Here is a 16,257-nt window from a genome sequence, read left to right on the forward strand (position 1 = left end):
ACGGACACTATAATTTACAGTTTTTTTACTATGTAAAATCTGAATTTTCTTTAAAATAAAAAACATTTATATTGATTCTGACTTCGATCCTACGACCCTGGTTCACTTCTTACCGGGGGTATATCTCCATGGTAACTTATGCTGAACGGCAAACCTGCTCCGGAGTAGGTTTGGTTCCAGTATAAGAGATCAGTTTATAAAAGCTCTGCGAAAATGACGTTGCCATTTGTCGATGACACTGTGGAGCTCGGAGCGAGAATTTTCAGAGGCGCTCTCAGGCGGGAGAGGATCTTTAGGGACAGACTAAACCCTTTGGCTTTCTCTGAAGAGTATTTGTATGAAAGATACAGGTTCTCGTCAGAAGGGCTGACTTATCTGTGTCAGCTCCTCGAGCCATATATTGCTAATGCCACACATCGGAGTTGTGCTCTTACAGTACCGCAGACTGTATGTATTGCTTTGCAACCGGTAGTTTTCTGTATGCTGTGGGTGATGCAGAGAACCTCAGCAAGAATACAGTCTGCAGTGCTATTCATAAGGTCGCACATGCTCTGACAGGGCTCGCAGAGTCCTTTGTTGTGTTTCCTGGCACATGTCCCACGCAGACGATCAAAGAGGGATTTTACAACATGGCAGGTATTGATATGTGATTATATCTTTACAGTGAATGTTGTTCCTATGACGTACACTGTTGTATAATAAATGCAGCCTACTATTTCATAGGCTTTCCCAGGGTGCTTGGCTGTATCGACTGTACACACACACCCATATCTGCGTGTCTGGGAGAAAATGAAGGCGACTATGCAAATCATTCCACAGCCTCAACATTCAGGTAAATCTTGCACATTCACTTACAGAACACACATTGAAGTCTGGGTGATTAAAGGAAATCACACATTTAAATATTCACACAGTACATGTTTCACACTTGGACTATCTTTCTCTATAACATGGACTCATTTCAAATGAACATTGATGCTACACTGACTATGATGCTCTTATTGTGGAAGTAGGCTTGGTGTCTAATCACAAGCCTTGAGGCAAAGTGGCCTGGGTCAGTCCATGAATCGAGGATCTTCTCAGAGTCTTCACTGTGTCACAAACTGGAGCAGGGTATGGCAACTGTACATTCTTATTGTTTTGTGCTTCTTAAACTGCCTTTTGTGGTACTTCTTATGGAAATGTTCCTTTATCTGAGCTCAAACCCCTGAAAGAGCTTGCCGAATCATAACGGCCTGTGTTGTGCTGCACAACATTGCCACAATGAGGAAGGAGAGGGCCCCTCCTGCAAACCCCCAACCTCCTGATGTGGTAGACCCCATCACCCTGGACTACCCTACTGGCAGGGCTGTCAGAGAAGCCATCACATTATTATTTGCTTAATAAAAAAAGAACACACAGAGAGAGAGGCCTTGGATGATTTATGTTGGAGTCTTTATTTATTCAGCCATTCCTGAAGGAAAAAGAGAAAAAAACATAATTTGTTTACTTTTTCTGTAAAGAAAAAAGGGATTTCTGTTTTAGGTATCCTAAAAGATTTAAAAGGTCATCAGCCTTTTCTGATGACCCCCGTATCCTGACCCTGGTGAAGGGCCACAAACCAGTTTTAATGTGACCCATGCCAAAACCAGGGTCAGGATATGTTTTTTAAATTCAACTTAACAAACCACTTTGTGTGGTATATACACTGTGATTATAGGAAAACATAAAATATAATGCATTTTCATTGAGGGTTATACAAGAATATTATATTTTTAATTATTCAACCTAAAATGGAGACCTCAACAATATAAATTGGATTAACATGTCACAATTGTGTGTGTTAGTGAGGAAACAGCGAGACATAAGAGGCTTCTCAATTCTCTAATTTCCCCTCCCCGACTCCTCGGTCCTCCGGTAGTGAGGACCGAGCACCGAGCATCGAGCAGGCTCTCTGGAGGAGCTATAATCGAGGATACACTGATGGTTCCTCCACGGCTCCTCCGCGGATGCATTTCCGGGAACGGTGGAGTACAAAAGAGGCGTGACACACCGCTGGAATCATTTAAAAACCATGGCGGGAGCAAAGCACACATGTAAGTGTTGATAATGATACGTTGTATTAGTTATTTAAGAAGTGAAATGCGCAATCAAACTCCGCCCGTCTGTATGCAGTTAGAGCCCTCTAACCGCATTCCTTATTGACATTTCACCTGATATTCTTTATGTTTTTATCCACATTTTAAGTCCCGCCTGAAGACCCACCTCTTTTCCCTCGTTTTTGAGTCAGTTTGAGCTATGTTTTATCGATTGTTATGCTTTTATTTGTCTGTCCATAGCCCTTATGTGCCTTTTATCTATTATTGTAATATTATATTTTATTATGTGGCTGTGAAGCACTTCGGTAAACCCTCTGTTTTTAATATGTGCTATATAAATAAAGTGGATTGGATTGGATTAGTGTCACTGTTGACAGAACTTGAGAAATGAGGAAAACACGCCTATGGATACACCTGTTATTTGTTCATAACATTTGTATATAGGTTCATGCTACCGCAATCAAACTTTCACATTATCATAGTCACATCCCATGTATATATTTCCAGCTTTCAAATTGTTTCGTTGTGCATCCTATATTAAAAATATCGTTTTTGTGATTTTGGGTCCAAAATGTTCATATAGTATCTCAAAATGAAAAAAATAACTATCAGGTTGTATAGGTGAGGTTGTCCTTAAAAAAAAGATACCAAACAAATACATGTATTCATACACCATGGATCATCTTTTGGGAGCAACAAAAAGGTAATTCAAGCATTTTTGTCCTTTGACAGGATTCAACTGATCTTGAATTAAATGATTTTACTTGGGCAAATGTTAAAATGGGCAAACTGTAATAAATGTGTGTTTTGTGTGTAGAGCATTGGTCCGCAAGAAGTGTCCGGCAATTGGGAGATCGGCATGCTCAACCGTTGCTCACCCCAAACAACAGGACATGGCATCATGCGGGGTGTTTGTGTGCAAGGTAAACATTTGATTACATCTGTTGCTATTTCTCATTATTAAAAAGTCCTCAAAATTATACTTATCAGACAGTTTTTAGCTTGCAGAGCAGATTTTTGACCAGAAGGATGTGGCCATGTTGCGGCTAGATATGGCAATGTCTCTGGTGACAAATTCAGGTATACAGAACTCTACCAGGTATACTTGAATGTGTCTATTGCCATTAAAATACATTATCTTATTTTTTACAGATGACCTATCCCAGCTCTGTAGGGCCTGTGGGGAGCTCAGCTCGGGGGCTGACATTGATACGTGGGTATGTAGAGAAACTCATGTCCTGACCAACCTTCTGCTGGAAGACTGGGATGCACCTTGGATAGTTACCACAACATCACTGGGTGAACACTCACTATCACACAGCTATTGAAAATGTATAGTTTAATTCACCTAACTTGCATGTCTTTGCACTGGAGCAGCTGAAGGAACACAGACTCTAAACAGAAAGGACCACAGCTAAGATTTTAACCCTATATCTGAAACCCATTGCCATTGAAATAATGTCTAAGGAAATTAAAGCGGCTTACTTTTACATCCTAATCAGGATGATTGATGTGAACCTGACGAAATGTTTGACAGTATTCTAAGGTATTTATCTTTTTCCCTGTCAGATTAAGTGCACCCCCTGCCACATGTGGTATCACACTAGATGTGTGGGACTGCCCTCCACAGATGATGAATATTTTTGCGCTGCATGTATATCATGAAAGCAGAAGACTTCCTGCGCCAGCTCAGGGAGTACAACCTGTCTCAGGAGCTGCTGATCCAGTTATACTCTGCAATAATCCAGTCTGTTCTTTGTGGTTTATCACAAGGACATTATGTTACACATATTCTCTCCAGTAGCCTACAGCGTTAGCTCCATGGCTAGGTTAGCATGCTTGCCAAAACACGCCGCACATTGTTTCTGATGCAGCACATAGCTTGACATGTTCTTTCTTAAGTGTTTACCGCTAGAACAGTGCCATTATATATACAACAACTTTACTCTAAGCCTCCAGCAGACATCCTGCTGAATACACAGACACACAGTTGCAACTGTATACAGAGACGATAGGTTGGGACGTGTCACGTGTGCCGGAGACAATAGGTTAGGATGTGTCACGTTGGCCGGATGTCGCCAATGACGTTATATGAGCGAAAATTGTGGATCTGCTTGTTAGCACCACCCTTTTCTTTCTTTCTTTTTTTTGAGATGTGGGTACGGAGGAAAAGAGAGGGTTTTGTTCCCTGACACACCGGGGACACATATTTATGTATAAAAGACATAAAAAAGTGCATTTTGCATGATAGGTCCCCTTTAAGGTAAACTAAGAACAACTTTCTCCTAAAAGAAAGTGACTAAGGTAAACTGGAGCACATCTAACAATGAACAAAACACAGGTTAACCTAACAGGTCTCACACAGAGACACCACACATGCTGCCAGAGGAGAAGGAAGAGAGAGACTGCAGCCTTCCTCAGGTCCTTTATGGAGGCCCTGATTGGGGATTGGGAGCACCTGAGGGAGCGGCTGCACCTGCAGGGAGACAATCAGGGGGAGAGGGGGGAGAGACACACACAAACAAACCACGGCACCCCATTTACGCCCCTTACGCAAAGAAAATATATTTCCCCATATATTAATATAAACATAACATAAATATTTAATAAAGGAAATCTTGCTGTTGGCTACACCAACTGATACTGATTAATAATCAACATGAAAAACATATTTATTCATATCTACAAAATATATATTGATATATAGAATAATATATTGCAGTATATGGGATAATACATCAGTAATTGCCGCTTTCCATATATTGAGTAATATATATATAAAGCGTCTAACAAGTAACATGTAATATATGTAAATATATATAATATATTGGTTGTGTATATATGTGAACATACATTTACTATCTCTGCACAAATATAAAAATGAATATTCAAAAAGGAGAAAACCATTTTTTGTTGTCCAAAGCTGACGTTAAATGGACCGGACTTCTTTCTCCAGATTGATACGACTGCACACAGTCCCCTTGATCCTCCCTAGCAACGGTCTGTTCTCCTTAGCGATGGTATGTTAGCGGAAAAATAGCAGAACTCTGGAACTTACCAGAGTGACCAATCAGCATTGAGTATTCACCTAAGCTGTGTAATACATTGGATAAACATCCACTATAACACTTTTAGCAAAACAACCTCCAGGAGAATTCAAAGAGCAGCTCTAGCTTTAGGAGTCATGCTGTAGATCCTTTGATTCACGCTGTGCCGGAAAATTACGTGTCTGACCCAGGGAAGCTTCTCCAAAGGCTCTCTCTCAGCAGGGAACATTGATCTTTATACAGAGATTTCCTCCATGCTCTTATCTCCTGGATTTCATAGTATTTACACTGCAGCTCCAACTGAGAAGATGTCATAAAAGCCATGCTTGTGGTTTGATTTCAACAGCACTGAAGCTGAAATAAAATAAGACCTGGGTTCACAAAGTCATTGTTGGAACAAAAAAGGAAGACGTTTACCAGAGAGGAAATACACATTTTGAGGAAGCAGATTTAAATACATGGAAAAAATGAGTCTCTCAATCTCAGTCTCTTGTTTGCCCTTAAGATGATATGTTCATTGGAACTTATCCTTTCAAAAAATATCATTTAAATAAGTTATTAAAGTGTTACCAACATGATAAAAGTGCAATAATCTTTACATTATGGTCCTCTTCGGAAAGGGCATGATTTAACACCCTCAGTTCATTAGAGATTAGTATAATATAACAAAAAACAACAACATGGTAAATAAGAATGTGTATTTTTGTCCATTGAGCCATTTATGTAAAACACAGTAAGATACCACTTGTTACTAAGGTAATCTTTGCAGTCTTTGCTAAAACCAAAATAGTTTGAAAAGTAAACAGAAACTGTATTATTCATGTAAGTGAGTCGTGACTAATTACGTCTGTTTACTTTCACATCAAAGTTGTGGGGAATTTAAATGGAGGGTAGATGTCAAAGCATATTGAACAAAATAAACATATGGGAGAATTAATCAGAATGTTTTTTAAAAAATCACGGGTCGCAAAAGATTTACATCAGAAAAACACAGAGCACATGCAAGAGAAAAAAATTCAACATAAAAAAAATAGAACGCAACACTTGTGAACATAAATGGAAATATTTTGACCCATCTCCATGCTTTAATGTTCAAAAAGCTCTTTATTTTTCTCATACTGCCTGTGCTGCAGCACCTATTTTCACCCTCTGTCTGAAACCAGAGCCCAGTCTGCTCTGATTGGTTAGCTGGCCGGCTCTGTTGTGATTGGTCAACAGCTTAGAGATGTCCCGCCGCATAGCCTATCACGTACAATGTGTTGGAGAGCTAGCCAATAGAAGTGCGAGTGTTACATGGTGATGTCGCTATGTTCTGGAAGTAAACAAAGGAGTCCCATGGAGACGTTTCACTCTGAAGGGAACACAGGGATTTTAGTCTTTGCAGATAATTTAGATGCACTAAAACCTATAGAACACACTACAGGAAAGGGAAAACCTCCCTAAAAAAAGGGCCCCTTAAAGATGTAGTTGCCCTACATGGAAGTGTTTCCTTTTGACAATGTCTCTTTTTAAAGTAGCAAGGCAAGGCAAGGCCAACACCAGAGAATGAAAATCGAGGAAGTAGCCGGAGAGGGAAACATGTCGTCAACTACAAGGAACCGAGCATTAAATGCAAAATGAGGCGTGGAGATAAATTCAGCGACCCTGTGAACACACAAAATGTCTGTTTGTCTGCTCCATAGTTCCAACTGGTAAAGACTTTGCTTCACCAGAGACATGAAGCTACCAGTATCCAACAAGGCAGTGACCTGCTGGCCATTAACAGTGACATGTGCGTGCGTGCGTGTGTGCCGCCGGCTGTCAGTGGCGGAGTCACCCCGGGATTCCACCGGGTCCGTCTGCGCCACAGCGTTCACAGCGATCGCGGCCACTCTAGTGTTGGTTCTTTCGCAGCCAGGAGAAAGTTAAAAGGAGACTAATGGAGTCTCGCGTAAAACGCGCGTCTGTCATGTCAATATGCTAAAGCACTACCATTCTCGCACCGCCGCTGATAGTCAGCCTGCAGGGTTGGATAATCAAAGAGTCGCTGTTTCCGCGTTGATAGTTACAGATAGTTCCGGTCCATCTGACGACGGCTTGGTGATGCGTTCACATCATCAGCCGGGTGCCCGATTATGTAACTCTGAGATGATAAAGACCCTGCAGACTACGTTAAATCATCTGCAGGAGGGGCAACAGCATGACATAACTCAGTTAGTGGCTTGTTTCCCGTGCCTTTTCCATGATGTCCCGACACAAACCACTGTGATAAAACATGACATTGATGTAAAAGGCGCGAGGCTAATTAAACAACATCCGTACCGCGCAAACTCCAACGTAAGACGTGCTCTTATGAAACAGGAGGCTGAGTATCTTGTATCTAATGGCTTGGCTACACAGAGCTCTAGCCCATGGTGCTCTCCGTGCCTTGTAGAGGCTAAATCTGATGGTTCTCCGCGCTTTATCACTGACTACCATAAAGTGAATGCTGTTACGGTGTCAGACTGCTATCCGTTGCCGCGGATGGAGGATTGCATAGATAACTTAGGTTCCGCAAAATATGTTAGCAAACTGGATCTGCTTAAAGGTTACTGGCAGGTACCTTTAACAGACCGTGCCTCAAAAATCTCCGCCTTCGCTACGCCTGATTGCTTCCTACAATACACAGTCATGGCTTTTGGTATATGTAATGCTCCTGCCACTTTCCAGAGGTTGGTGAATACCTTCTTGTCAGGTATAAGTAACTGTAACGCGTACTTGGATGATCTCATAGTGTACACACCCACCTGTACAGATTCTGGGGCAGGTATTCACCCGCCTCGCACACTTACTCTAAATCTGGCCAAATGTGAGTTTGGTAAAGCCACTGTCACTTATTTAGGGAAGCAGGTTGGGCAAGGCCAAGTCCGACCAGTGGAAGCTAAGGTTGCTGCGGTGGCTGAATGTGCTGTGCCCGTCACCAGGAGTGACCTCTGCCGTTTCCTCGGTATGGCAGGCTATTATCGCAGTTTTTGCTGCAACTTTTCCACTGTAGCCCAACCACTAACTAATTTGATAAGTCCCAAGGTGGACTACGTTTGGACCCCTGAGTGCCAACATGCGTTTGAGTGTGTAAAAACCTCTCAACGGTTTCACGCCCTCTTGAACTCTCTCTTCAAAGTTATTTTCAACTTCCCCTTAAGGTACTTGTCGACTATCGGTCTCGTGCCGGTATTTAGCCTTAGATGGAGTTTACCACCTACTTTGGGCTGCATTCCCAAGCAACCTGACTCCGAGAAGACCGGACCCCGGCGCCCGTTACCGGCCAAACACCGTCCATGGGCTGAGCACACTGCTTCCTGTCAGAAACTGACAGGAAGCAGCAAATTAACCTCTTATCTATAGGTTAATGTTATGCAAGCTTGCAGCACACACTTATAGACATTTCCTAAACATATAATAAAATGTGCAATTAACCTGATAGAACATGTGAAAAAAAACAATAGTTATTTTTATACTGGGAAAGAATTAATGTGTTTTTACTTGGTTGTAGTGTAAATAAATGTCCTTCCTGATATTGTAATAACATTTTACCTGATAAATTAATGTGAAGTGAAGGTCTGTTAATGGTGGATCAGAACTCTGTGTACAGACGTCAACTTTTTGAATAAATAAGTCACTTGTAAAAAAAAGAAAAGCAAGTTTCTTTATATAGCCCCTTTCAACACAAGGCAATTCAAAGTGCTGTACAAAAATGAAAGACATTAAGAAAATGGCAAGCAAAGATAATAAAATAAACATAGAAGACAAAATACATGAATAACAGTTACAGTGCAGTTTAAGAACACAGCATCGTTTCCCATTCCATGCCAACTCCAAAAGTGGCCCTAAAAAAAATCACATTAGTATCTCTGCAACAGACAGATCCCCCGGAGAACCCTGTGGTCCAAAGCCATCTGGACAGTTTCAGCTTTATTAGAAAAGTAAAGTTCCTCTCAGACCGCGACATGACTCCTGACTCTACACCAAACTTTTCCCGAGACTTGCTCACTTATATTTGGCACTCACCAACGCTGAGTTATTTTAAGTCGAGGTTAAAAACACTACTTTTTTCAGCTGCTTACCCAGAAGTATTTTAACTTGTTTTAGCACCTACCATATTTACAATGTTGTTTTAAAACTATGCTGTATCTCTTGTATGCATGGTTTGTATTAATCTGTTATTCCATTATGTTTATTTATTATGTTCCTTTCTGTTGTCTTCTTATTGAGTGTTAATGATGATGTAAAGCACTGTGAATTGCCTCTGCGTCTGAAAATGTGCTATATAAATAAACGTACCTTACCTTATATCTTATTTGTTTCCTGTGGAAACGTACAGCTCTCCTGAAGACCCGTACAGGAAGTTGAACCTCGCCGACGCAGCGGCTCCAAATAGCTCGTGTCGGATTCCCAAAGCTCCCCTGCCATCTGCAGCTCAACACCCACCAGCAGCCAACACACACTCTCTAAGAGGGTGGGGGGTTAATTAATGGATCCCTCGCTCAGAAACAGCAAGCATATGCATTAATCATCTCATCTTTATTTAATATCAAAGTACCGTGACGCAACAACATTCCAATACTGGTAAATATGTTGATTATCAGAGGTGGGAGAAGTACTCAGATCTTGTACTTGAGTAAAAGTGTAGGCTTCTAACATAAGGGTGTCCCAATGTAAAGTATGGTAAAATGCACTACACCATATGGTTCACTCATAACTATAATTGGATTAGTTTGAGGCTTAATCAGGTATAATATATTCTACACATTCATTTATTTGATGTGATATTGTGTTTCATAACCCTATGAACTATATTATTCAGCTTCTAACTATTATTGGCAAATGTCACATTCACAAATCAACATGGTCCGAATCAAAACCCTGCTTTGATCGTTTTGTTATCGAACTTAGAGGTGACGAGAAGGACTCAGATCTTATACTTGAGTAAAAGTAGAAGTACTCAGATCTTGTACTTCAGTAAAAGTAGAAGTACCAGAGTGTAGGAATACTCTGTTACAGTAAAAGTCCTGCATTCAAAATGTTCCTCAAGTGAAAGTAGAAAAGTATCAGCATCAAAATATAGTTAAAGTACCAAAAGTAAAAGTGCTCATTGTGCAGATTGGTCCATTTCAGAATAATATATATGATATGTTTTATAATGATTGATCATTAAAGTGTTCTCAAAGCTGGTAAAGGTGCAGCTAGTTTGAATGACTTTGTATACTGCAGGGTAGCTTGTGAATTTACTCCAGGTGGAACTAAAGTCTGATTTAACACTTGATTATATTTCACATCATTCATCCAGATCTGTAAAGTAACTAAAGCTATTAAATACATGTAGGGGAGTAAAAGTACACAGTTTACCTCTGAATTGTAGTGGAGTAGAAGTCAAAAGTACCTTTTAAATGGAAATACTCAAGTATAAGTACTATATCTCAAAATTGTACTTGAGTAAATGTACTCAGTTACTTTACACCTCTGTTGATTATCCTTCAGTAAAGCAGTGAAAATGACCACCTGGACCCACAGATGTGTTTCACTCCAGTGTTGCTGTGTGGAGCCAAGATGGCAGCCATTAAAGACCTCATGCTTTCTTTCCTGTCAGCTCATCCGATTTTTTTGGACGACCCGATCCAGAGACAGATGGATCAGAGCCCTCGTTTTCTTTTTTTATTACTGTGATGGAAACTTCTGAAGCAATGGAGACGAGACTCAGAGAGACACGAGGAGAGCAGGAACTTTGATGGCAAACACTGACGGTTTATTTGGAGCCTCGGCCGGAGAATTCACAAGACATGTCATGAGCCACGAGTTGACACAGCGGATGCCAAACCAATTCTGAAGAACTCTTCTGTAGTTCGAGGTTTTAACTAGTTCGGAGTGTAATAATCAACATTCCTCATCAGCGAGACTAAACAAATATGGATCCTGAATCTAACTAGAGCTGTCGTCCATAGAAAAGAATATGTGCCAGGGAACCCACGCTCCTGAACAATAAACTCCCTCATGTCAGCTTGTGCTCTGTCATAGCCTCAACAATGATCCCAAGCTGCTCCTCCTTAAGAGAGATGGCAGCAATACCCAAGGCCGTAGACCTATGCCATTGGAAAATAGACAGTGAAAGGAGAAAACGATGAACAGTGTCATAGGTTGAATACCTAAGCGAATTATTCCCTAACAATTACTGCCAAATATTATTCCATTCTATTTCTATGTAAATACTGCTATATTTTTGCTATATTTTATATTAGTTTAAGTTATTATAGTTTTCGTAAAATAGTTCCATCTGTGTTTTTCATTTTTGTTTTACTTTTATGTATGCACCATGACATCAAGTCAAATCCCTCGTACGTGTCAACCATAGACTGTATATATAAATGGACGTAGTGTCCGTGACGTCACCCATAGGATTCTGCAGACTTGCCGAGAAGCCCTTAGTAGGCAGAGTCGGCCGCTAACGGCAACGTTATGGCGCGTTTCCACTACATCGCGCAGCCCGGTTTAAGAGGGCTGTGACGTCAGCGGCCCGTTTGTGGTTGTGTTTCCACTTGGCCTAGTACCGGCCGGCGGGTCCTAATTCACAGTTTTTCTGGCCTCATAAAATCGTGGGGCTAGGGCCGAGACAACCGTACTGAGTTTGTGACGTCAACGCTCTCGGCTGCTGATTGGTTGGAGAGAATCGCCACAATCGCGCGCGAGATAATCCCTAGCGTCGCATATATACAGCGATGCTTGCAGCATTTTTACAAACAGCATTTTTGTTAACAGAGGACTAAGAAGTTAACAATGGCAAAGAAAAGCACACCATGGTCGGTCAAGGAAGTCACGACGTTCCTCCATTACATTTCTGATGACAAGATCCAGCGGGAGCTCGACGGGATGACTCGAAATATTAAAGTATTTCAGGAGGTGTCTACACTGATGGCCACAAGCGGGTACTCAAGGACTGTCGTGCAGTGTAGGGAAAAACTTAAAAAGATGAAGGGTGAATATCGCTTGGTGAAGGACAATAACAACACCAGTGGTGCCAGTAGGAAAAACTGGAAGTGGTTTGACCTCATGAACAGCATTTACGGCCATAGACCGGCTAGCGGAGGGAGGCCTGGACTCAGCAACAGCGTTTAACTGGAGTCTATGAATGGTACGTTTTTGCTAACGCTCTGTTATTTTCTTGAAACCTTTGTGTCCCTATCTGTTCTAAAGCTCACTTTTAACAAATAAGTCTATTGTATCCTTACATTTATGTTCGACAACCCATGCTTTTATGGAGCCCCGAAGGCTAGCTAGCTAGCTAAGGCAGATAGCATTAGCTAGAGCTAGTGTTTGCTAACACCACATGTGCCATTGTTTACGTTCAGTTTGTCTTTTCTATAGTTGTTGTTGCTATTTATAGTATTGTGCTGCAGTAGTTTGTGGAATTAACAAGTCATGTTTCTGTTCTAGATGATTACGTTTTGAATAGCGAGGATGAACCAACATCACAGCATCGATATCATCCATATCTACAGCACAAACTCCAGCTCGAGCACAGACACCAACGCCGAGTGCCAGCTCGACACCGCGTGTGGTTCTAGGTAAGAAATAGGCTGGAATTGTGACTTTAAAAAAAAAATGTAGACCATCCATCGTCAGTAAGTAAAATAAGCTGTACCACTGTGTGCGAATGCTCTGTTACAAGTAAAGTAACTAGCTAGTAAGCAGCTAGTATCTAGGGCCAGAACTTTCTTTAATTCATCCTTACTGTTCTGTTTATACATTTTATTCTTATATCCTTGTGTGACCTGTACCTGTGTTTTTTCATTGTTATTGCTAATTATTATTTATATAATTATCTTGTCACCCAGGCAAGAGGAGACGAGGAGGAGAGGAACTGGCCCTGCTGGAACGGCAACTGGCCCAGCAGAAGGAACACCAGGAGCAGAACCTGGCCCAGCAGGAGAAGATCCATGCCGAGCAGAGGGAAGACCGGGTCCTGCAGGCTCAGTACATGAACCAGACCATGGTGGAGGCGAGGGAGGCGAGGGTGTTGGAAGCCGCCTTGAGAAGGGAGGAGATGGCTCACGCAGAGAGCTTTAATGCATCCTTCATGCGCACTATTTGCCAGGTGCTAGTGGGAACGGGCAGCCAACGTGCCCCGTCTCCTCCGCCTCTGTGATCCAATAACCTCTGGCTGTACTTTCTTGTATATTTTTTATCTTTAATACAATACAATAATTTTTTTTTTTTGTATTGTATAATGCCATGCCTTTTTTATGCTGCTGCAAGAAAACACTTTGTGTTAAATAAAGTACTTCTTTGACTTATCTTATTGCTTGTTGATAAATAATTGCACCCAACAGCGATCACACAGAAAGATGGCATCATCTAGGCGTCCCTCTTCAGTCAGAAATATCATAAACACCATCATCGCCCACAAAGCACTGCACAGTGAAACCTTTATCATCTGTTGCAATTAAAGCAAATAAGAGAATAAATACTTGGTTAAATAAAACATTTTAAGTCTTTAGCAGGACAACTCTGCATACTGTTTGGAATTGAGTTTGCTCACTTGAGGTCCTCTAAAACATAACATTACATATTTTGTAATGGTATTAAGAATACATGATAAATAATACATTTAGTAAAAATTACTCAATTGTAATACCCTCGTTGTGCTAGACTCAAACACATTGCTTATATATTTAAAAGAGAAGAGAACAAAATAAACTATAACTACACTGTAGCTATAACTACACTGTAGCTATGTTCGTATGACAAAATACAAAACCTTGAAGCTGAATATAGTTCTGCTGTGTTTTACACTGTTGTATTTATGTTTATAGTTTGCTTTGATATTTGCTTAGATTATTATTTTTATGGGGCAGTAAATACTGGTGCTTGAAATTCAAATATTTACTAAATAGTCAATTCTGATAACATTTCTTGGGTTTAAATAATTTGACAAACACATGTATGTGAAACATTATTTTTTTATTTATGTATTCAGGTAGTGCATCAGACCCTCTCGTATGTCCCTGCCCTCCTCCTCTGCACCTTGTGCCACTGCTACCCCTGGCTCTGCTGCTGGTGCATCCCACCCATCATCACAGGTCTCTCCATGACTCTTGCAGAGGTTATGCAGAGCACAGCATGTCAGCACCATTGATTTAACAAGTTTCACATCACAGTCATTTCTTTTCATGAGGCAACGCCACCTTCCCTTCAGTCTACCAAAAGCGTTTTCAACCACTACCCGTGCTCTGCAAATCTTCTTGTTGTATGTCACATGTTCTTCTGTTAGCCGTCCAGTGTCAGCGAAGGGTTTTATGAGCCAGTTTTGCAAGGGATAGGCATTGTCTCCCAGGATGTAATAGCCAGCATTTACCCCACCAATGTTCCTGGTGCAAGCTGGAAAGTAGTTGCCACGACTGGCCAACTCCCACAATGTGGACAGTCTCAAAACCCGAGCGTCATGCAAGCTCCCAGGCATTCCTGCAAACACATTCCAGAAATGTCCCTTACCATCAACAACTCCTTGAAGGATGATGGAGTGCCAGCCTTTACGGTTGAAATAGTCACAGTGGTATTCCTGTGGTGCCAAGATGGGTATGTGTGACCCATCAATAGCACCTACACACTGAGGGAGCCCCCACCTGTTCTCAGTGTAGGCAGCCATTTCTGCAAATTTCTCCCGGTCTGGTGAACGAATTAGTTCCGGTACTAACAACGTCTCTGCAGCAGCACAGAAGTCTTGCACACACCGGCACACAGTTGTCTTGCTCACTCCGAAAAGATGTCCTATGCTTCTGTACTCTGAGCCGGTAGCAAGCTTCCACAGTGCGATGGCCACTCTCTTCTTAAAAGGTATACACACGCGGAATGGTGTGTCCTGTTTCTCCATCGCTGGCCGCAGTTTGTTGCACAGGTAGACGTAGGTTTCTTCAGACATCCTGAAGTTCTCCACCCACTGAGTGTGTGTGTGAAAGATGGAACAATCACATTCCACCACTCGGTAGCTCGGTCGAGCATCCAAACACATGGTCTAGGGCGGCGAAGTAACTTCTGAAATACACAAACAAAAGCATACATATTTTAATACGTAAAAGTGGTAGCTACAATTAATTAAATACTTGAAATTCTTTGGTCGTATGGGGAGCGTGAGCCTAAACACATTGCTAGTTAGCGAACGTTAGCTTACCAAGTAGCATTGTAGTCTCGAAGAAGTATTAGTAGTAGTAGTTAGAGTCCTCCAGTAGTCTCTGCGGGCTGCCAGAACTCTCGCGTCAGCTTCCTCTATACCTCGTCTTGCTACAAGTCGCCTCTTTCGAATCATCTCTTGCCTATTTCTTGTGATAAAGAACCACACAACAAGCAACAAGCAAACGATCTTTTCAACATCCTCCATTGTTGTGTGTTGTGTCGCTGTGTCGCTTTGTCGCATTGAAGATGACGTCACGGCAGTTTTAAGCAGCGTCGCTCCGCCTACACTGCGTTACTATAGATACTGACCCGGTTCCTAAACTGTAATGGAAACGCGCCACAAAGTGAGCTGGTCCTAACGAGGCCGGGCGCGGCCAAAGGAGGCCGAGCGGGGCAGAGCGAGGCCATGTAGTGGAAACGCGCCATAACTCCCGCCTGCTCCAGCCTGCTCCAAATAAGGGCAAAGATGCGGAGCCGAGGCGGGACCTGCTGCCTCCAAACTGGAAGTAAACAGAGCTAGCTCAGGCTAAGAAGTTAAGCTAACATGAAATACATGTATACCAAGTTACTGCGTGGCACTTTGGTTTTGATAAAACAGTGTAGTTCCCCTATATAAACGTTACATTCATAATCAAACGAGACACTCTGCAAGAGAATTAGCTATTTTTTGTTATTCTTAATGCTTGTCATCACGTTAATAAACATAAAATAAGTACCGATACATAGCAGAACAATTGTGGCGATGTTCAGCTTAATAAGCCTTGTTCAACATAATTTATTTAGCTAATACTACAGCGGGCTGCAGGCGAACCAAGTCCGCGTTTCGCTGCATTCCTTGATCTCCAGTTATAACGCCGGACTCCACCGCCCGGAGCTAGCGGAGCCGCAGGGGGCTCCGGGACGCCGGCTCGAGCTAGCCCCCTGTGGCTCCGTTAGCTCCGGCGGCCACCACT

General features: G+C 41.9%; 1 protein-coding gene and 1 pseudogene across 1 annotated transcript; one reads left to right on the top strand and one right to left on the bottom strand.

Moving 5' to 3' along the window:
• The first annotated feature begins 213 nt into the window (after positions 1 to 213).
• On the top strand, positions 214 to 13,280 carry LOC117482556 (annotated as a pseudogene).
• An 890-nt stretch (positions 13,281 to 14,170) lies between these two features.
• On the bottom strand, positions 14,171 to 15,053 carry LOC117482557 (protein ANTAGONIST OF LIKE HETEROCHROMATIN PROTEIN 1-like). Its single transcript, XM_034130688.1, has 2 exons — positions 14,320 to 15,053; positions 14,171 to 14,228 (listed from the first exon to the last, which is right to left on the bottom strand). Exons 1-2 carry the CDS (start codon positions 15,051 to 15,053, stop codon positions 14,171 to 14,173), a joined length of 792 nt encoding a protein of 263 aa, XP_033986579.1.
• Between the last annotated feature and the right edge of the window lie 1,204 nt (positions 15,054 to 16,257).

The sequence above is a fragment of the Trematomus bernacchii genome, unplaced genomic scaffold, assembly GCF_902827165.1.
Source record: "Trematomus bernacchii unplaced genomic scaffold, fTreBer1.1, whole genome shotgun sequence".
Classification (NCBI taxonomy): domain Eukaryota; kingdom Metazoa; phylum Chordata; class Actinopteri; order Perciformes; family Nototheniidae; genus Trematomus; species Trematomus bernacchii.